This window comes from Scaptodrosophila lebanonensis, unplaced genomic scaffold (genome assembly GCF_003285725.1).
Source record: "Scaptodrosophila lebanonensis strain 11010-0011.00,11010-0021.00 unplaced genomic scaffold, SlebRS2 tig00000001-arrow-pilon, whole genome shotgun sequence".
Taxonomy (NCBI): Eukaryota; Metazoa; Arthropoda; class Insecta; order Diptera; family Drosophilidae; genus Scaptodrosophila; species Scaptodrosophila lebanonensis.
The window spans coordinates 20,405,060-20,428,657 of NW_022060529.1; the positions used below are offsets into that span (position 1 = coordinate 20,405,060).

A 23,598-nucleotide genomic window follows, 5' to 3' on the forward strand; every position below is an offset into this window, starting at 1 on the left:
CATAATGGCTTTAATTGAGGCACTTTTTCACATACTTGAGTCGTCTTTTTGCCTTTTCTTAGTGCATTCCCCAAAAATATTGTTAGAAACAAACAATACGTAGCCCCAGCTGTTCTTGATTATTTTCGTAGCGAATTTGCAGAAAAAATAACAAAATAAATTACCAGAAATACACGCAAAAATACCATTTGTTCCAAAAAATTATCTACTATAATGCCTTCACCATTTTGGCAGCCAAATACAAAAATGATTTGTTTTTAAAATTGTTGAAATGCGACCTAGACATCATAAGTAGTATGTGGCTTGCATATTTAGCAACATGAAATTTCATATCATATACAAATTTTAAACTAGAGAAATAAAGAATAATATTTAGAAACCTTTACTGTTATCAATATCGAAACGAATATATAATTAAGAAATAGCTGGATGCTGGCGATCAAAACAAGTCGCCGATTTAAAGCAATTTATCTTTCCCCCCTCATGCCTCATGGTCGGGAAAAACTTGTTCTTTGCAAATTTATGAATAAAGTGAGTTCTTCGGAAATGTATGCGCAACAGCTAGATGTGACTAACTTAGTCCAGATGCGGCTAGACAAGCTGATTTATTTGAAACAGTTTAAAAATGTACGAGTATTACAGAACGAACAATCAGAAGGATGAAAATAAAATCATAGGAGTCAAGCTGTGCGAAATAATGATGGCAATGACTAAAAAAAAACACGAGTGGAATGCAGAAGTCACGTCAGCCGGCCTATAGAATACCCTATAACCGCCCAATTTCCCGTTGCAGCATTTCAACTGAAATAACATACATACTACACATATACTTAGACGTGTCATTTATAACTAATCACAAATGAAGCCGGTATCATGGAGAGTTCACAATATGATGGGGCACTATACAAAACTTATAAATAAAGGTATAAACAAAACAACAATTTTACTAGGCGTATTTTTTCCATCGCTGGCAACTGTGGCAGCTTCACAATATAATCTACATGTGGTTTCTCATAAAGTTGAATAAGACAAGCTTGCATGCCAGCTTTGGTGCCACTAATTATTATGATTAAAAAGTTATCCAGGCGGCCACGACTCTTAAAAGTTACATACATACATCATTTTCCTCCTCTATTTACTTTTTGTATAGTTTTTTAGGTCTATAATGTCTCTGACCACATATGGCTGTGAATCGGAGCATAGCTGGCCAACTGGCAAATAAAATTCCCCCAACGTGTCGGAGGCATTAATAGAATTTATTGTACACCTTTGTGTTAGGCGTTCTTGTCTTTTAAGTTTAGCTTAAATTGTTATATTAAGTTATATTATATAATCGACAGAATTATCTGGAGTTAGGATATTCTAGTATCTCGATTCACATTTCATATAACAGCTTGTTGTTAGTTGTGCTCCTACCTGCTGTACAAACTAATGTACGAGTATATGCATGGCCGTAGCGAGGGGGTGCAAAGCGGCAGCCTCCCCCCCCCCCCCTCCCACTAGATTCTGAACGGATCAAAAATTTTGCAGACAAATTTGAATTTGTACAAAAATCACGAAAAAAGACATCCATTTTATGGCTATGAAGATATAATGTTGAGAATATATACCTATATATATATATGGGCATGAAAATATTGTGTTAATATGCTCAACTTATAACTCTTTACTAGCCCTATATTTAGTGCTAAGGTTGATTTTGGGCAACGGGACAAACGGGGCAAATAAGTTGTTTTTCCGGCCAACAATTCGCTGATTTTATCGAAACCTGAGGCAATATATGTTAATGCGACTAATTTTAAAACGTTGTGCATTATTGTCTCTTAAAAATAGTTTTGGTATAACAGTTCAGAAAATGCAGTTTCAGTTCTGAACTGTCGAAACAAAATGATTTTCGATTTCTTTATCTGCCATAACGTTCTTTTGATAACTGCCCCGACCCCAGATACGGCTCCCATTCTATTTTAGCTTCTTTTTAGAAAATTAACTGGAGTTGATACTATAAATTGATTTTCAAACTGGGGGCAGCACCCATTAGAAAAATTACATATTTTTCTAACCGTTTGCACGCCACTTTATTTTTTTCGCAGCCGATATTATTCATCTAGATTTCAATCATTTTAAAGTATGTACACGTATGTACTTGTATATACGAGTATATAAAAATTTATCATTTATGTAAGAAAACATAATTTCAAAATTTTACACTCTCGATGTCGCACGGGACCAAATTTATATTAGTTCCACGATCACAAATCTTCTTATTTTTTACCAAGTTTTTTTTTACATTTTATTGCATTTGAAATTTCAAATTTTCATTATTTTGAATTTCTTTTTTCCCTATTTTTCCATATTTTTCATGTGTTTTTTGTATAGTGGAAATAATTTGATAGTAAAAAATCGCCCAAAAAAATCTTGCATCCCTGGACTAAATCCTGGCTACGCCCATGAGTATATGTATATTATTATGTATAATTGTGGCAATTATAAAATACCAGTTGGGTGCTCAAAAGACTATAAGTTATTATAATAAGTATACTATGAAGCGGCGAAATACAAAACCTGCCATTGTTGGCTTAGCAGCCAACAGCTGCTGATACCCCAAAACGCAAATACGATAAAAGCACACACACCAGAGATCGGCGCCAATGCCGTGAGGTAGCCAAATGGAGAGCAAGAGCGTCAAGAGTGAGCTCATGGATGCCTATGCCGATGCCGATGCTGATGTCGTCATAACAACTGCTGGTGGTCGGGCGCTCGTCGGCGAGTTCAGGGGATTCGTTGCGGATACAGCGACAAGATGTTGCGGATACGCTTGCTTCAGTTTGTATTGAAATCAAGAACGAGGCGGACGGAAGCGAGCATCAGAAAAGAACGCGTATGTGCGCGGCGTCTGAATCACAAAAGTCGTGAAAATCAAAATATATGCTCGTTTGAAAATACACGTATATGTATAAGAAAGAAAGTGAACATACAAGTATTTGTACACAATCGCATCCCAAACGAAGCAATTGATTGAGAGTGCCTTTCAACATGCGGGAAATTGTTAGTTGCTAAAGGAAAAAGTCCAATTCGCACTGTCCGTCCCAATCTAGCCAATCAAATTAAACTGAAGGGACTGCAACTGGAGGTACAAAATGTCCCAAATACCCACTCCGAGCACTCCGCCGCCATCGCGTCGGGCGCAGCGACCGCCGCGCATTTTTATTCAGAACCCGCACAATATGAGCAACAGCGGCTCGGCCTTGGGCTCAATGCCGCCAACAGCACAACTGCCCTACACTCCACAGACAAACTACACAGGCCCGGCGGGCCAGCCCTACTGGCCCACTATGGGCAATCCCTTCGGCCCGGACAACTTCATGACCAAGGGCTTCGAGGGCTTCGTGGATCTGACAAAGTCTGGCATGAGTTTCGGCGAGAAGTTCACGTATGGCTTGTACAATAAGCTTGGGAAGTGGTCCAAGAAGTGGTTTACACACATGTTCCTGATTTTTGTCCTCGCACTATACACGGTCGGTGGAGCCTTGCTCTTTCAGACAGTGGAATGTGAGTCAACAAATGTTTTATTAATATTACTAGCTATTTACAAGTAAAGTAAGCGAAGCAAGGCATCTTTTATCAGCAATAATTTAGATTTACTGACAAAATATAGTTATCAGTCATTAATCACTTTAAAACAAAATTGAATGGGGAAATCAATTCAAGGAAATCAAATAAATTTAAGCATTTGTTCCAAATAGCGACAATGCCCACCAAGAAGAATTCAATTTCGAAAAATGAATATTAAACACCGAAGGACCGAAAAGGAAATACGCAAAACTATTAAATTTTAAAAAGAAAACCTTTAAATATTCATAATTACGAAAAGATTGTTTTAATAATTTTAAATATATCAGTAAGGTCTAAGGCACCCAAGATTTAAATTAATGGCTACAGCTCCAAGTTAAATATTAGGCACCATTATTATAAATAGCGATAAAGAATATTAAATGCCCACCAAGAAGAATTCAATTTTTGAAAAATGAATATTAATTACCGCAGTATATATAGAAAATATTAATAAATATTAATAATTACGAAAAGAGAAAGTTTTAATATATCGGTAAGGTCTTAAGGGCTAAAGCTCCAAGTTAAATATTAGGCACCATTATTAAAGAGTATTCAAATTCTGTTCAGCTTATTGTACAATTCAAATGAAAATATATAAATTTTAAGTTAATATTAATTTTATAAACATCCTCAAACATGAAGCTCAAGCAGAATAGATTCAAAATATGAAATGTCCAACAAATAACGTGCACCCCAAAACTGCAATATTTCTGAATACCACATCCTGCCATATACGAGTATTCTATTAAAGACTTTTTTAGAGTCTTTAATATGTATAGAGTTAAATATGTGAAGGTTCCTAATTACTTCCGAAAAGAGTATTTATTTGGATTATGGTATTTGTTTGGAAAACAATACAAATTGAAAAACAAATTAAAGAAGCTTCCCCCACTCGTCGCTCTCACAATTCTTGGCATCTGCATTAATGTCTGCATTATATCGCGAAAGCAGCGCAGCATCAATTTAACGTTCTCTGGCAGGCAGACAAGCGAGCACAATCAATTTGAAGAACAGGTGAATGGACAGGAATATACAAATCCATGAGGTATACAAATGATTCAGAGCCACAAGCCACTGGCGCAGGCAACTGGCCACTGGCGACTGGCGACTGGCACGCGTAAACAATCTAGCTTCATGACGATAAACCAAGCGAAGAAGATGCCACAATCAATATTCAAATATTACTGTCCCTAAACGTGAGTAAAGCGCATGAAATGGTTTTAGGGAGCATCGCATATGAATGAGGCATACAGTTGCAATTTTCCAAATGGGAGTCTTGCCAATTTGTTTTCCATTGCGATAATTGGCTCGGTTTTTAGTTTGTGCGGTGCTGGGTCAAGGTCACTTGGATTCTCTAGATTTAAGTGAAGCTTTTAGGATTTATGAGGCGTGCATTTTGTTTTGGGGAACATGCACAAAGAATTCTTTTGAGAGGTGGTTTAAAAGCCGCCCGTTCTCACTCAATATATAGTAAGTAGTTATTGCCAAGGAAATTGAAAATTGAAATTCAATTAAATTCTTAACATTGTGGAAACACTAAAACTGATTTTTATGGACCGTTTTTAGCACCAAAGGCTAAACTGGGAATGGCAGCAAAACATATACAAGAACAACAGGAACAACAAATACAACAGAAGAAATTCTTTGACGCTGTTCGCAATTTGAGCAAAAACACGAGTTGGGACTCGGATAGAACAAAGTTTGACGGCACGGTGTTAAACATCCTTCACACACATCAGTCGGCCGTTGAGTCTCTGCTGCGCTCTAATCTGACGGCGGAGGAGGAGGCCCTCAAAAATAATCCGTGGGAATTTTGGAACGCTATGGTCTACAGCAGCACCATCTACACTACGATTGGTAAGTTATACTCAGTCCTAAGCGATCTAATGATTATACGGGGTCCAAGAGGGCGCTCTGTTGGTGCAAAAACACCCACGCAGAGGCCGCATATCACGCATCTATTTATACGAACAACTTGTCTAGTCTACGCATTTTCTTCATAAGAATAATGGCGACAGAATATACAAACAAAATACTTATACATAAGTAGTTTCGAGTGTGTTTTCATTTGGCTGTTGCGGGCAAAAGCCTCTAGGCATACACATACCTATGGATGTATAAATGGCATTTATACGTTATAATAAATGTGCCTCTGCCTGCGCAGACAATTATAATATCTCTTGACAGACACGGCTGAGAATTCTTTGGAAAATTGTCATCCTTCTTTATTAAGACTGAAAATTATTCGCATTTAACACAAATTCTTACACTCTCATGGCGCAAGATTCTTCGAAATCATTTTACATATATTTAATAAATTTATTTGTAATTTGGGATTTATCAGCACACACATTTGCACATTTTCAGCAGAAGATTTTGCTTGGAATATGCTTCTATACTCGTTTATTTTGTCACGGACTAGAAAATAAACATGTCATGAAAACGTATGAAGATCAGGTCGAATGAAATAACGTTTTAAATCAACATAAAATACACACATAAAATAAACGACTCTACAAATGATGTGGTTGATATCTTGTCAAAATGTAGAATTTCTCTCTAATTAAAAGCTAATTAAATATTCGTTCCAGTTGTAGAAGACAAGTAGTCGAAAATTAATCGTGTGTAAGCCTAATACTTAATGAGTTAAGAAGCGATTCAGGTTAGATGTTGAACTACTAGTTATAAAAACGGTCCCATACTAGGAGGCAGCCTAGGGAAAAACGATAATGGTAGGGACTCTTAAAATATTACATCGGCAAGAGAAGGCCTAGGTTTTAACTTAAACTGCGAAAATACTTCCTTAATTAAACGAAAGCAATATTTTGTCATGTTCACAAAATGCTGGTACCATTTCTCCCCTTTCGCGATCAGTCAAGATTCATATATGTTATATATGTATATTATATTATATTAAACCCTTATTTAAACTAATTGAATTCATTTTTAACACGTATATCAAGATGAAATATAGTTGTTTAATATTAAGAGTGATACAGTACGATAAATCTTTTGGGGTTTCCAGTAACACTGTTTTGGATAATTCCTAAATGTGCAAATAATATTTGCACTAAATTAAAAAACCTTTATCAATTATTAAGGTGTTGTTTTATCATCTAGAATGTGGATTTTTGAATAATTTACATCGTCTACATAAATGCAATCAGGAACTATACTATACTATAATTATAAATATTTTTTGGTGAATATTTGGGAAATCGTAACATGCGACAACATTTTCGCATGAATTTGGCAGTCAACTTATCAGTTGACTAGCCAACTTTTTTACATACAAGTATAAAAAAATATATTGTTGGACCCACATTTAAACACAACTCAACATGACTCAGCGGCATAAATTTGAACATTGTAGTTCATAACGTTCTGAATGGCTTTCAACACTCAATGTATTTTTGTACAGAGACTAAAAGAGTACAGACATTTATTTAAATAGCAATGGCAGCAAGCTAACACCCTCGTCGAGTACACATATACCCGTACATACCTACGTACATACTTGTATGTATGTATGTACTACATACATTTTAATGTATGTATTGCAAGTAAATAATTACGTATTCGTATGCTTGTTTCTCCCCCTTTTGACAAGTTTCCAAAAATATTTCAAACATGCAAATGTTTTTAACTCGGCCGCACAGAAGCAATTAATGGAAAGGGCAATTTTCGACCCAAAATTAACGATAGCTATGTAAAAATATTAGATATGACATACATATGTGCACATATGTGTATGTGTATTTCGATTTAGAAACAGAAGTGTGATAGTTTCTTGAGCGAGTTTGTGACTGTAATCAAGTCGTCAAAATTAGCCCAAACATTCATGGGGAAAATATATAGTATGTTTATCTTCCAAGCGTCACAAATTCAAAAATAAAACATCCACATACATATTTTTTAATGTACGTCTACCATATATAAATATGTATGTAGATGTGTGTGTGTAAGTGTGGTCGTTCCGATTTTAGCGACAAACCAATGGCATCGCCTGGCTAGGTCAAGTGGTCGTTCATTTTTTATTTTGGTTGGGCACATGCCGAATATTAATCCAATTAGATGCCAGACAATAAAATTGATTTAATTTCCACGCCATTAAAATGGAAAATCTCGGCGTGTCCGAAGATTGTAAAATTGAAAACTTTATGATGTGTTGGTAAACATTTTCATCACCCACAATCAGTCATACGTACGACGTTGCAGTGGGGACATAATATTTTATACGTCTTGTGTAATTGCATTTACGAGTATGTACATACTACTTATAAGTATATACTACATACGTACTATATTTGTATGGAAAAAGTAAATTACTTTGTTAGCTTCTTTGTTATGCATTCTTTTTATAACATATGAAGTACTTACGTAAAAAACACAATTAAGAAAACAGCTTAAAATGAGTTTTTCTTACAAACGTAACTTTGCATAAGACTTAGAATTAATTTTTGTTGAGCTAATTAGCTAATTAGGCCTGTTTTTGTTGAGTGATTGTTAGCAAAGAAAGCATCTACGACTTAAGTTTGTGCATTTAAAAATTTTGTTTTATTTTAAATCAAGTTTAAATCACGAGCTGCTCCCCTAAAAAAGTTCAAATATTTAAAATTGCCTTTTGGTGTTGAACAACACAAAAAGTCAAACGTATACCTAAAACTGTATTACACTGGCTTATTACAGGGCGGCACACATAAACAGAAGCAGGCACAACAAACGTTGATCCCTAAATAACTGTAATTTTTAAATATTTACCATAGTGTAATAAAAACCTCAATGTTATTCTTCAAGAATTTTAAGACTAATCGTTGACTTTGTGTGTTCTAATCAACTCATTTGGGTAAAGAGCTTCCCAACAATTTCTGTGCCCCCTATATTATTTTTATTAAATAAAAACACAGTAAACTGCTTACAAATTAGGGATAAACAACTGTAATAAACATAAATCGACAGCCCAATTGAAGATGTCCAAATTTAGGGGTAAAACCTGAAATAGCTGATCGGAGCTTTTTGCAAGCCCCTCTTGCTTCTCTACTCATCTTGTTCGCATACCCCAAAACGCATGTAAGCTCACGGGATATTTTGAGAGAAGAAGAAAGAGATTCGGAAATCGAGAAGCGCTTATCTCTAATACGCACTAAGCCTAGCCATTTAGTACAAGCTAGTCACGATCTTAACTGAGTTTGATATGTACGTTGATAAGTTCATAAGTGCATTTATTTAGTCTCAATAACATTTTAATTTTCCTCATACTCGAAATGGGAAGGTGAATTGGCTTTGAAATTGAAGTCTGTCGGAATCGGTAATAAAGCAATACATTTATTCGATTAATTGATCATATTGCTATAAATCAAAGCTTGCGCACACCTCAACAATGTTTTGTTAGCCCATAATTTTAATTGTTACCAATAATAATTCTTGACCAGCTATAAAACTGTTAGTGCCAACATCATCATAATAACATGTTCGAATCAAATATTTCCCTAGAGGCACACAAGAGTCATACGGAATCATGCCTAAATACCAAACAAATCACACTTATAAACAATTAAGTACGCCGAATGAAGCACCACAAAAAATAAACAAAAGCTACTTTGTGTGAATGAGATTCCAAAGCGATCTACATTAGAAACAAATACGATCCGTCATCGAATAAGGAACGTTGCGCATACGCAACGTTGGTCCAATAAGAAGGCACGCAGCAATAGCAACACAATTAAAAGTTTTTGGCGAAATTGGCTGCACATTAAATACATTTGGCCGCGAACTTTCAACATCTTGCGAATCAATGCGAACATTTGAGTGCTGATATAACGTCATGAGGGCCTCTGATGGATATTTCAAAATCTAGATTTTTATTTTGAACTTGTTGAAAATGCAATACATTGGATCGTAGATGAAATACTATTTTCACTTTCAGTATTTCAAGTTATTACGCAATGCAATTTGCAATTTGAATAATAAATACAAGTAAGTAAATTGTAATTCTGCCTCTAAACAAATAAGCTAAAAAGCCTTAGCTTGGTAAATATAGATTATTTGTTAAGATTTTCTAATCACTTTGGATAGAAAAACAAAACAAGAATGGGCTAAACTATACTTTGAGGACCTAAAGCACTAATGTGGTGTAATTGTCCGATTTGAGTAACAAATTCCAAGAATTACAAGAGCTACGGGAAATCGGTTTGGCTTGAGATTAGATATCCTTGACTTTATATAGACAGATGCACATATTACCCTCCTTCTGTCTCTTTACTCTTTGACTACAGGGTATGGGTTGGGACAAAGAGCCAAAGTAAGAATAATGTAGCAAGGAGAATAGTGGTATTAGCCGCTGCGAGGGTTAATTAACGGATTATGAGATGAGAATATTTCATATGGATACTGACAACTACGATATATTAAAATAGGACTTGCAAGTTATATTATTTGATTTTCAATGTGTTTTCAACAGTATTGAAATATCCAACCGTATATTATGTATATGTAATTATAATTGATAATTGGAAGAAAATGTTTGGAAGGTAAGGAGAGGCACTGCGGTCCTCTTATATTGAGACACCCCAAGAACAAAATCCATTCACATCCATTCATTTGGGTGGAAGCTATATGATTAAGTATCCGTTTATGACGAGACTTTACAATATCCCTGAGATGCAAAACTCGTAAATACTAATACTAATGCCTTAAGATATCTTCTCAAATAACCAGGTTATCTTATTTATGGCTGTATATGATTTACACAATACGGTTGGATAATATAAGTTTAGTCTCCAAAAGTTCTCGGTGGACAGACATATCTATATAGATTCGTCTGGTCATGCTTATCCTTTAATATAGGCTCATTCTGCCTTTTATATGAGTTTGGTTTTACACGTTCTACTCTTTATATATTACGGATACCTTTACGCCATTCGAGTACTTGGTTTAATAACGAAAACATTCATTTAAAGTATAGTTTCCACTCTTTATTCATGCTGAACTATTTAATTGAATGCGTATAACTTTTATGACTATTATTGTCTACAAGTTTTTAAGCACAATTTGACATTATGTTGGCCGTCTAAAAAGCTTACGAGCTTTGAACGCAGGAGCTTAAAGCTTTCGTACAGTCGTGTACCAAGCAAATATGTATGCCATTAGGATAATCGGTTCTTGTCTACACCAAACCAAAATATTTGAAAATATCTATAGATACGGTCAGACAAGCAGATTATTTGCGCACCAATTTGAGTTGTGTACTATAGTAAAATATAGTTTTATGCTACAAATGGTTTTACCGTGTAAATGTAAAATATCACAAAATTGTGTGCAAATTATTGCTTTTAAGCCCATTTAAAGCCTATTCAAATTAACTCAAATAAATTCCTGTAACAATTTTAATTTAAAAAATATGCAGAAAAAAAGACTAATCAGGAGCACTTTCTTGTATTCATGTTGCACGTCAAATTAATTGAAATGTTTAAGAATTTATCTGTGAGAATGAGGTATTACATATGTACATACATACATCGAAAGAGAAACACAAAAAAAACATAAACGGCAATCAGCTGTCCGCCTGTTTTCAAAAAAATTATACAGAATATTAAAAAAAGTTTTCATTCGCAGCAGTTCGCTAGCGTCCGAGCAGGCAAGACGACCAAGTTCGAAGTAAAATAAAACGGAAAATACATGAAATAGAAAAGTGGCTGTGAAAAGTTCTCAAAATATTCTATACACATAGTTTTCTATATAATTATATACTGTGTACCTGTACGATCAACTTCTAATTAGGAAAAGAAATAAATTGAAGGGTGTTGTCGTAATGCATTCTCTACTAAATTAAATGCTATAAATATGTTCTGTCCCAAGAAATCGAATGCGAAAGTGATATAATTTTACATACATGAAGAATAATTCTTTATTCTTTTTGGGGCAAATGAAAATTATGAACGTGTGGCGGCAACAGCAGAGCGGAGAGTGGCACGAAATTTAAAAATAGATTTAAATAGGCGAGCACGCCAGTACGAGAGAATCCACAAACGCACAACCATAAGAATTAGACGCTTAACAAACAACTGGAATACCGATCGAAGGCTACGGCCATGGAGCAGCCGCGCCATCGACGACGAATGGGTCGGCCTCACCGAGAACAGACGCCTGAGGCCAGCGTCACTGCGTCGGCCAATGGGCGGCAGAATAGGTCACAGCAGGAGCAGGACGAGGACCAGGATGGACTGCTGGAAGCGACCCCACAGCCCTCACCACAGCTGGTTCGAATGCAAATACGTGCCCCAGGCGCCTTATCTGCACACGAGAGCAAAATTTTACGTCGCCGCGACAAAAACTTCGCCAGCACAGCGTCCCGCAGTCAGTCGCAGCCGCGCGAGGCCGAGAAACTTACCCGTCCCGATGCCCACAACTTAATAAAGCATCGCAGTCTTTCCTCGCCCAGGCACAAGGACGAGTCCAGCGAGAGTGAACTTACAGGCAGCTCCACCGCACCACGAGCCAGCTCGCGTGGCAGAATAATTGACTCCACTAGCGAGACGCTCAGTCGTCTGGAGCAGAATCTGCAGCGCTTCGAGGATGAACGCAAGCGCTTCGATGCAGAGAAGCGTCTGTTCGAGCGCGAGAAGCGCGAACACAAAGCACGCCATCGCCAAATGCTCGATCACGAGGAGCGTAAGCGGCTGCTACAAAGCTATCGCAAGCTCAGCGATCGGATTCAGCTGCCACAGGACGATGAGGAACGTCGGCGACTGGTGCACAGCCTGCGCCTGCAACGCCACGAAGTACCTGCGGTGCGTCTGCGAAATCGCAGTAGCGGATACGACGAGTCCTCCACACAGTTTAGCTCTTCTGATGCGGACACGGCGGAGGATGTTCAGTCCAGACGTCCAACCAAGCCAACTAGCCCAGCGCGGAGACAGGCATCGAATTCATCAAACTCCAATGTTCACTATGTGGCAGCACCCATTCGAGGGGCTCCACCCCCACCGCCATCCACTACAGAGTCATCGGTGCCACCAAAGGTGCCGGAACGCCGATCGGCCAGTCGAAATAGCTCGCTCTCTCCGATACGGCCACAACGACGCTCCAAAACTCCGGAACAACGTGCCGAAACAGCGCTCAAGTACGTCGAGGTGGGCGAGAGCGGTACGGGACAACTGGACTCCGCAGTGCGGCAGAGTGAGGCCGAACAGCGGGCCGAACTAATGCGCAAGTATATGGAAGCGGCGGAGCGGGCGGCAGCGGCCGAGGCGGCACTCGCTCTAAGCCTAAATGTGGGCTCGGATGGCTTACGACGCAGCAACAGTCTGCGAACAACAGATCAGGGGCAGAAGATCAAGCCCGAGAACAAACGTAGCACAAGCTTAGAGCGACCGATTAACTCCAAAACAGAGTCCAATTTGGAGCCACCTACGGAGTTGGAGAAAGCAGCAGCAACAGCCGCAACCCCGCAGACCCCAATAGTTGAAAATGACAAACATGTGGATGATGAGGTGGCGTCCACTGTCTCTGAATCAACGACAAAGCCATCAGCATTACAGCGGATAGGGAATCTTTTTCAACTGAAAAGGAATAAAATAGCGCCTGAACTTGTAATTGCAACTGGAACTGGAACTGCAACAGATGAGTTAACCACCGCATTGCCGGACAGGATTAACTCAATAGCATTTCTAAGGCGCCTACGTCTCGAAGCGTGTCATGAGTGGCGGCGCCTCAAACTGGACTATCCTCAGGTTGTGGCGGAGACAAGACGATTACGCAATAAGTGCATAAGTCACATTATATTGCTGATATTGTTGCTCGGCTTTGGGGGCCTGATGTTCCGCTACACCGAAGGCACTTCCGAAAACATCTACAAGTGTGAGGTGCGCAAAGTGAAGCGCGACTTTATTGACAATCTCTGGGCGGGCAGTCATAACATGAGGTAGATTTCTGGTAGACATGGTTATCGGTTTTTGAAATTTACAATTCTTACTTGTTGCCAGAGAGGATGACTGGAAATCCGTGGCGCGCCAGAAGTTACGTAAGTTCGAAGACGAACTTAATACGCTAGCCGAATTGGGTCTGCGCCGATTTCCTGGCCAAAAGTCGTGGAACTTTGTGAACTGTTTCATATTTTGCTGGTCCGTGATCACAACTATAGGTAAAATACATATGTGAAATCGGTTCAAAATAATTCGGTTAGAAATAATCTGCTTGCTCAAAATTTTTGCTACAATTTTTTCATTTTAACCTGTTCCTGTACAAGTGCCATGTAAAAAATCGAATCCTTAATTCTTTTCAGGTTACGGTCACATCACACCGAAGACAACGCTCGGCCGTTCGTTGACCATCGTGTATGCCATCATCGGAATACCGATGTTCCTCATCGTGCTAGCCGATTTGGGCAAACTCTTTACGCGCTGTGTCAAGTTCATTTGGGCGTATGTGCGGCGGGTTTACTACACACGATCCTGCAGGAGGATACGCAAGCAACAGCAGATTCGAGACGCCATGACCGGCTTCACCACGGTATACGATATGGCCATTCGCCGGCCGAGCATGTTCTTTGGCATGTCTGCGAACGCGGAAGTCGAGTCGCAGCAGGATGCCGAAGCCGGAAAATCGCTGGGCACCTCCCATCCCGAAACACCCACATCACCATATCCGGAGACCTTTGAAGTGGACGACGAATTCAACTTGCCTATTTCTGTGGCGACAATGCTACTCATCTCCTACATACTGTGTGGCGCCGTAGGCTATAAGCTGCTTCAGAGCGACTGGGAGTATTCGGATGCGTTCTACTTTGTATTCATATCAATGTCGACCATCGGATTCGGCGACTTGGTCCCCAGTAATCCGCTCTTTGTCATGATCAGCATGATTTATCTCATTTTCGGGCTCGCCCTGACATCTATGTTCATCAATGTGGTCCAAATAAAGCTTCACGATCACTTTAATCGCGCCAGCGCCAAAGTGGGGGCGACAATTGGAATGGAGATGGCCAGCGAATTTGATGATGAAATGGGATCGCAGATCAAGACGCCATCGGAGCTGGCTTCGGTGCACGGATCACGCTTGGATCGTATCGACGAAGACGGCCACGAGCCGCTCCCTAATGCTGCTTCACCCGCATCCGCACAATTGACGTCGATCTTGCGTTCGCCCCGTCCAGTGTCTCCCACATCTGTGGCGGAGACTGGTGGAATTCAATCTGATGGCACACCGCCGCCTTTGCTGCCCAAGCGTCAGGTCTCAGTCGATGCTCAGCAGCCAGCTGAGGCACAGAAGAAGAAGAAGAAACGTGGATTATTTAAATAGACTACGATTTCGGAACTCGATAGATTAAAATACTCCCCTTAAAGGCAAACTCACAAATGACAATACATTGAAATTACTTTTGTTTTTATTTATAATATACCTAAATGTATATACTCTTACTTACTAGTTGTTTTTCTTCTATTCAATTTTATCAGAATAAGACCCTATTTGCAGAATTGTTAATTTTTTATAAAAACTGTCGCATCATGACTGCGATAGGACTGCTAGATCTTGATGCAGCATATGGATATTTTGGAGATGATTTTGTTGTCAAACTACGGTAATTTTTTAGAAACATCTTCTACTTTCTTGTCCTAACTGTCTTATCTGTGTCATGGGCCTGATTCCCTAATAATATTACAGTTATTGTACAATTATTGAATCCGAATTCCAACATATAGTAAAGGTATTTATTTTTATATATTTATCTTGGTTTTACTTTTTTTCGTCTTTTTATTTAACAACATAACACATACATGTATTAGAAATGTTGCATGAAATATATATTTACTTAAACACTAATTGCATGGTTTCGGAACTGATTTTTCCTCGTTTATTAATTAATAATATCATCACTTGTCATATTTGTAGTAACTAAGTGTATGACTCTTTTTTGCAGGCTATGGCTCGATGGTTCCTAAAACAACACTTGGACGTATGCTGACCATCGTTTACGCTATTTTTGGAATACCATTGTACTTAATTTTATTGACGGATATGGGTAGACTTTTCACACGTATCCTGAAGCTTATATGGATCTATTTGCATCGTCTTTGGGATTTCTTTGTACGTGCTTGCCACTGTAATGTTCAACAGGAAGGGACTGATAAGGAAGAACGGTCAGGATATTTTAACGATTGCGATAACAGTCTTCCAATATCAGTGGCCGCCTTTATGGTCATGGCCTACATATTATGTGGCGCTACACTATTGTCTTTGCTCAATGATATTAGTTTTGAGAGATCAATTTATACTACTTTTACTGCAATTTTCTCTATTTCTCACGGAAAGTCGCCACTAAAAGAACCAATCTACAAAGTGTTAAGCATCATTTATTTCATTTTTGGAATGATTCTTATAGCAATGTTTCTCGACGTTCTCTCAGAGCATATAAAAGCCGCATATTATCGGGCCAAGGCAAAGATTATTGGCCGAATTCGCAGCAGAAATGAACTGGAGCGATCACAGGACAACTTATCTGAAGAACAGGCTTCAATGTCCCACACAAGTCGTCAAAAGGAGAACGCATCTGGGGAAGGTTAGATTAAAGTCAGGCTTATACACAAAGGAGTGCCAACATAGTATTCTTAGTATCTTCTTATTTGCAACATTTTTACATACAATTAATTAATTTGTCAGCAGTTCAATTCCTACTACATTTAGTTTTCTCTGGAATATTTTAATTATGTAGTTCAAGGTTACTTATATACAGTTTACCATAGTTTTATCAATTATAATTATATTAAAATGTAGGTTGTTGTAAGTAAAATATCTGTATTACAAATATAATTTAAAATGTTCCTAAACGAAAAACTTGGTTTTCTAAGAGATATTTTTATACTTATGTATAGTATACTATATATTCCCATCCTAGACCAAATTTGAATAATATAATCTTTAAAGTATATTCAATAGCAATATATTTACCATATATCCATGTATACCAAGAATGTAAATTTAAATTTAAAATAAAACTTGTATAAAAAATACTAGAAAATTTCTCTGATTGTAGGACAAAAGAATATTTGCATAGAACATCTGAGGTGTTCATTAAAAAGGTAAAGGAATTGAGTTGCCAAATTATTAATATTATTTTTTGTATTTCTTGTTTGGAACAAATATGGTCTTATCTTTATACCCTTTATCCAAAGTGTAAAAGGTTATACTAGTTTTGTGCGTATGTATGTGAATATTCTTGATCAGCAAGAGAAGACGAGTTGTATTCTATTGCAATTCTACAACTCTATGTACGTGTTGAGTATTTTTATACCCTGTACCCATAGGGTAAAAAGGGTATATTAGGTTTGTGCAAAGTATGTATGTAACATACAGAAGGAAGCATCTCCGACCCCATAAAGTATATATATTCTGAATCAGCATGACGAGAGAAATCGATCTAGACATGTCCGTCCGTCTGTCCGTCCGTCTGTCCGTCTGTCCGTCCGTCTGGATGAACGCGAGGATCTCAGAAACTATAAAAGCTAGAATAACCAAAGTTGGCATCCAGATTCTCCTAGGTCCGAGTAAGGACGAGTTTATTTTTTTTTTTTTAATTTTCCCCCCCTTCCCCCGCTACAGAATTTATCCAATAGCGTCCACATTTCAAATGCTATCTAAACCAAACTTTGCACACATAATTTATATATAATTGTCTACTGTTGTTCAAATGTTTTATTCAATTCGGTCAATTCTAAGAAAAGTTATTAGCAAAACAAATTCTCGCCAGTACAACCCCCACAAACTGCAGCAACAAGTTCGCTCTTCTTCTTCCTCTTTTTGTTGCTGCTATGGGCGCATATAACTCAGTGACGGAAGTTTACCTGGGTACAGGGTATTACACTGTCGGGCTTGCTCGACTGTAGCGTTCTCTCTTGTTAAATTTAAATTAAACAGTTTATTTAAAAAAAAAAATAGCTACAACAATTTAAAAAAAAATTATTTTGTGGTAGTGGGTATAGGGTATTTAAGATTTGAGCCCACTCGACTCTAGCATTCCTTTGAGATTTTTCATAAATTTGCAAGTGAAATATAACCAACAAATACGTTATTACAAATTTTAATACGAATTAATACGAGTAGGCCTAATTAGTATTTAGATTTTTAATCTTAATAATAAAACTAAACATTTGAAGTGCACAACTATATTAAAATGTATATTAAAATGTTCGTTGCTTTGGTCGCATTTGGTCACAAAGACATACATATGTATGTAGACATATGTGTGTTTTAAACATATGTTCATATGATTTATAAACCAATGCACGTCTGTCTTAAAGGAGGGATCTCAAATCCACTTTGGCGCTAAATGCGTGCGACGAAAGGAAGACAGAAATTACGAGTTTTACCGGTGATTGGACCGGCGACACATCTGCCAAGCGCAGAAAGAGAGCGCAAAAGATATATTTTACCAACCCCTGAGCACGAAAAGTGCTGACTTACGAGCGCAAATTGAGAGAGCGCGGCTAACTTGCCATTTGGATTCGCCTCTCGACAGGACGCAGCCGAGCGCCCCTTTAATCGTAAGTGTGCGGTCGCCTGTTTGTCTGTTCCACTTCCATTCTGTTTCAGTTTTACGAGTATTGCCTCCGCCGAAAAACGACCAGTTGTTGTTTTGAAAGGCGTGCGTGCGGACGACATAGACGGTCGGAACGAAACTCGTTTAGACGTCACTGCCAAAGGCGCGCGAATCGACTGTCTTTGAATGTTTGAGGTGCTGCGAAGCCGCGTGTTTTTTGTTCGCACCGGCTTGTGAAACTCTTTTCGCAAAACTGTACAATGTGCGTGGCGCTGTAAATACGAAGAAATTGAATCAGCGATCACAAATTAAACGAAAATACTGAATTTGATAGTAAAACTCGACTTTCATATCCATGTTATCCTATGTGCCCCGTGTAGCTAAAACTTTGTCGTGTGTGTGATTGGTGTGCACGCGTTTCAACCTTCCCTTCTTTATGTTTGTTTGCGGCACCCTGCCAGATGCATTTCGTGGTTCTATGTACTTTCTGTTATTGTTTTGCTGCATTCTTTTGCTTTCCACATCAATTTCCTTTCATTTCAACATTTGCACAACAGCTGCCCGAAACACACTCGTACATACATACGTGGCTAAATAATTTGTGGATGTAGTATGTACATACAAGTATTTATGTGTGAACATACATACATTTGTTTGGCACATATTGCACTACAAGTTTGATTATTTAATATCTACCCGTACCTACACTGGTCGGCACAATTATTTTGACGAGAAGAAAATCATACATTTTTGTCAATAACTGGTTATTGGTTTAAGATATCAAAGGAAACTTTTTTTCTCAATTCCATATTGGTATTACAAACTTAAAAATAATTCAAAGGATATATTTTTATAAGAACTTTTAAAATTATAAATCAAGGTAATTTTCATGGGTTGGCATAAGTATTTTGACAATGGATATTAACAAAAAAAACAAAGCTTAATACTAAACAAAACATAAGAAATTGATGGTAGATTAATAAAATGTATACCCGCCTTTGGCTTCGATAACTTTTTGAAGACGTCTTGGAACTGAGTCCACTAAATTTTGAAGGACCTCTAATGGTATCTCTTTCCAAAGAGAAGTGACCTCGGAAATAGTTTCTTCTTCGGTTTTATGCAAAGACGCATTTCTTTTACGTTTTACAAGAGACCACACATTCTCAATAACGTTTAAGTCCGGACTTTGTGGTGGCCAATCCAGAGTAGTAACACCAACATCGCTTAAAAATGCTCTTATCATTTTGCTTTTGTGGCATGGGGCGTTATCCTGTTGCAGGATAAATGATTCTCCAATCAGCCTGTCACCGGAAGGGAATGCGTTTTCGTTAAGGGTACTCAAATATTGTTGCTGGTTCATTGAGCCGGTGATGGGAACGAAATCACCTAACCCATTGTACGCAATGCATCCCCAGAACATGACTGAGCCTCCGCCATGGCTCACTTTTTGACATACGGGGATATTTTTTTGTCTTTGAAACTGTGGGAGCCTTACAAAAATCTTTGTTTTTGATGAATTATATTCAAAGGAGCTTTCATCTGTCCATAGAACGCTTCTCCAAAACTCTTTTGGCTTATGCAGATGCTCCTTTGCAAAAGCCAATCTTTTGAGCTTGTTCACCTTTGATATGTAAGGTATGTCCTTCGCTTTGTATGTCTTAAAATCTTCTTCTTTTAGGCGTCGCCGAACAGTACGCTCACTGATTGGAGTCTTGGTCGACTTATTCCATTGATCTGCAGCAGCTTGCGGCTTTAAATGAATATTTTTTTTAAATTCCCGCAATAGGACTCGATCTTCAATGGGTGTTGTTTTGCGGTTAGCACCTGATCTAGGCAAGTTTTTGACGTCATTGTGGGTCTTATATTTGTTAATTTGATAGTGGACTGTTTGCCGCGACAAATTATATTCATTTGCAATGTCTTTTGGTGCTACGCCGGCATTAAACTTCGCCACTATTGAGGCTCTAACAACATAACTTAATTCTGTCTTTTTTACCATTGTATCGATTACTTTTGAATCAAATTTTAATGAAAATAATGTAAAAAGGTCAACAAAAATTGTTACACCAAAGTTATTTTAGTATCACTTGATAAAACGTACGCGAAAACGGCGACAAGGTTTGGTCAAAATACTTATGCCGTGCCTGAATCCGCAGTCAACTCACATTGTCATTTGTAGAAAAAAGGTGTGAAGAGTAATAGACAAAATATTTTGCCTACATATTGTTGTTGCTATGAACTCAATATCCCGTATGAAAATTGTACCGTTATTCCTTGAAACTAAAAGCAACCAGCACCGATAGTCGTGAGTACAGTTCGTCAAAATAATTGTGCCGACCAGTGTATGTACATACTACACACGTACATACATATATGCATATTTTCAAATCGTTGTTACTTCGCAGTTTTGTGCATAGTTACAAAAAGTGCTACGAGTACACACAAATATCGGAAGTATTCGAAACTTGTGTGCAACAATTTCTAATAGCAGCGTTAATAAGAACAACAATTGAATGTAAAATTCAGTTTACAACGAAAGCTTAAAGCGTACAATAATAGCAATAATAAATAGCATCGCAATGTCTGCAATTAGCAGTCGCAATCAGAAAATGGAACAACAGGTAGGTGCCAAATTTTGTCCTCCACTTATTATACATACATTAAATAATATTGTTACTTACAAGCATTTTATATAATATATACTACTAATGCCGGCATCAATTTCTTTACTGTGCAAATTTTTATATTTGTATCTAAGTACATGGGAGTATATTTTAAATTTTTTATTTATCATTTTTATTTTTATCACCAATTTCTAATTTGATTTTTTCGAGCAACTGTCCTATGGACTGTTTAATAAAAATCTGTTCAGAGGCAGATTTTAACATTTATATGATGTGGGATGTTAGAGTAATTGTTTGGATTGCAAATACACGTTTACTATTTTTGTTGTTTTACTATTGTAGTCGAAGGACGGTACGATTTGCGGTTGACTACCAAATTATTTCGGTGTTTAAAAATTTGAATTTGAGGTCTCATAACCACCGCACCCAAATTTAGGGCGAATCATCATCTGTGTAGATTTTAACATCCTATAGTCCTCAAATGTGGACCAACAAATATATCTGACTTCATGCGGTTTGGCATATGGTCGTCCATGATACATATATTGTCCATTAAGATTGCTGAAAAATATTAAAATTTGAATGAAACAATCTTTATCCAAATATATATATTACGTCATTAATATATACATACCTATAATGACACTTTTTATACCACCAAGCACCAACATAAAACTCAGCACAATTCTTTTTGCCATGCATATCATAATCTCTATCAAATGTTGAAAATTTTTGCCCTTTATGATATTCCATGGAATCACCAGCAGTACCAGAATAGTTACCTAGCACATTCAGAGCATACAACTCAGACTCATTACCGATTGCAAAATCATCATATCGGGCATATTTTTTGATGCCTTTTATACTTTCCATTTGAACATAGAGTTCGAATGGTTGAGATGCTGTAAGAGCATGCAATTTGTCCAAGCCGATGAAAAATTCGCCATCTAGTTGCCCGAAGCCGTTTTTATAATCGTTCCAGTCCCGGTAAAAGTTTACACTGCCATCCTTACGCCTTTGTATAACCAGCCAACCATTTCCAGCTATCTCGGAGTTACACATTACTGGGAAAGGACTAAGACCCGGAACTTTTACAGTAAAGTTGAAAACTTTTCTGTCCATACTTATGCCCAAACAAGATGAGGGATACGAGTTTGTATCATCGGCCTCTGAAACAAGGGCAAAGACTCTTTTTGAGTTTAGAACAAGGCTTATTTGTAACATTACCATTTTGAATATCTTCTTTCATATTTTGTAACTTATTTTTGCGTTGCTCCAAGCTATGGAGTGAACAAAAAACCATTTGGATTAATTTAAAGTGCTTTTACTCTGAAAGTTTTTAGAAGGTATACAAGTATAGTGGAAATGTTTTTCATACCGATCTATTAAACTATCAACATATGAAAATAGATCCTCCGTTTCGTTTCTTCCCTGCAATCATTTACATTTATTTATGCAATGTGTCATAAACATTATTACTACAAGTATACTTACTTCATAAATGTCCAAAGATCCATTATTTGATTCAAATTCGGCATTAGTTGTAAAAAAAACAGTCATTAACAAGAGAGAACGCTACAGTCGAGCAAGCCTGACAGTGTAATACCCTGTACCCATGTAAACTTCCGTCACTGAGTTATATGCGCCCATAGCAGCAGCAAAAAGAGGAAGAAGAAGAGCGAACTTGTTGCTGCAGTTTGGGGGGATTGTACTGGCGAGAATTTGTTTCGCTAATAACTTTTCTTATAATCGACAGAATTAAATAAAATTTTAAACAACAGTAGACAATTATATATAAATTATGTGTGCAAAGTTTGGTTTAGGTAGCATTTGAAATGTAGACGCTATTGACGAAATTCTGTAGCGGGGGGAGGGGGGGAAAATCCAAAAAAATAAAATAAACTCGTCCTTACTCGGACTTAGGAGAATCTGGATGCCAACTTTGGTTATTCTAGCTTTTATAGTTTCTGAGATCCTCGCGTTCATCCAGACGGACGGACAGACGGACGGACATGTCTAGATCGATTTCTCTCGTCATGCTGATCAAGAATATATATACTTTATGGGGTCGGAGATGCTTCCTTCTGTATGTTACATACTTTGCACTAACCTAATATACCCTTTTTACCCTACGGGTACAGGGTATAAAAACACACATGATGCTATTAAATGCATATTCTACAAGTCAGCAGTAGACCGAACTGTTTAACGTCCAATTCTCGAATAAACCTAACATTTAAGACTCAGCTTTATTAAACGTTTATAATGCTTATCTTCATAGACTTTCGTTAGCACTCAAAAAAATCAAGGATGTTCTTTCTAAAACAAAGTACAAACGGACTCAATACAAATTCCTAAATTAAAGAATATTTTTAAGTTTAACCGATTTAAATATGTTTTGTTCTTTACAAAAAACATGATTATATAAAACGGGTTTCCTTCGAGTTAAGGATTCTTTCTTAAATGCTTATCAACAATTTTTTTTGTCATCCACTTTATGTCCATTGTTTTCAATGATGATATCTCATATACCTAATTATATTTCTACATGGCCTTTTCTTACACGATTTTGTTTTAACACGATTTGAAAATAAAAAATTTTCAAGTTGGTTACACGATTTAAAACAACACAAATAAATTAAAACACACACAGCTGACAAACAGCTAGAAACTATTCTTGTATGGGTCGTTACAAAGAATTAAACAAACAGGTAGGAACAATTGGCCAACAACGGCTCATAACAGAGTTCAGTGTTATAAATGTAGATGACGAACGAGCAAAAGAGAGTTCACTTCAAGATTATTCCAGCGATAATAGTTATTTTATAC

At 37.4% G+C, this 23,598-nt stretch overlaps 3 protein-coding genes across 4 annotated transcripts in view; 2 read left to right on the forward strand and 1 right to left on the reverse strand.

Annotated features, from left to right (window-relative positions):
- Positions 1-2,895: 2,895 nt before the first annotated feature.
- Positions 2,896-15,029, forward strand: LOC115624788 (potassium channel subfamily K member 18). Of its 2 annotated transcripts, none has more exons than XM_030519639.1 (3): positions 2,896-3,549; positions 5,179-5,469; positions 13,895-15,029. In XM_030519639.1, exons 1-3 carry the CDS (start codon positions 3,138-3,140, stop codon positions 14,908-14,910), a joined length of 1,719 nt encoding a protein of 572 aa, XP_030375499.1. In that variant the 5' UTR covers positions 2,896-3,137; the 3' UTR covers positions 14,911-15,029. The 2 variants fall into 2 exon arrangements, with proteins under 2 accessions (XP_030375499.1, XP_030375491.1); XM_030519631.1 differs by lacking the exons at positions 2,896-3,549; positions 5,179-5,469 and adding exons at positions 11,266-13,534; positions 13,596-13,753.
- Positions 15,030-20,685: 5,656 nt separating this feature from the next.
- Positions 20,686-23,598, forward strand: part of LOC115624285 (protein king tubby) — a 37,184-nt gene continuing 34,271 nt past the window's right edge. Inside the window, exon 1 of the mRNA XM_030518911.1 lies at positions 20,686-20,766. Within this exon, the coding sequence (XP_030374771.1) occupies positions 20,725-20,766 (42 nt within the window). The 5' untranslated portion in view covers positions 20,686-20,724. The remainder of the gene's footprint in view (positions 20,767-23,598) is intronic.
- On the reverse strand, positions 21,159-22,286 carry LOC115634390 (microfibril-associated glycoprotein 4-like). Its single transcript, XM_030532079.1, has 4 exons — positions 22,264-22,286; positions 21,997-22,049; positions 21,404-21,938; positions 21,159-21,330 (listed from the first exon to the last, which is right to left on the reverse strand). Exons 1-4 carry the CDS (start codon positions 22,284-22,286, stop codon positions 21,159-21,161), a joined length of 783 nt encoding a protein of 260 aa, XP_030387939.1.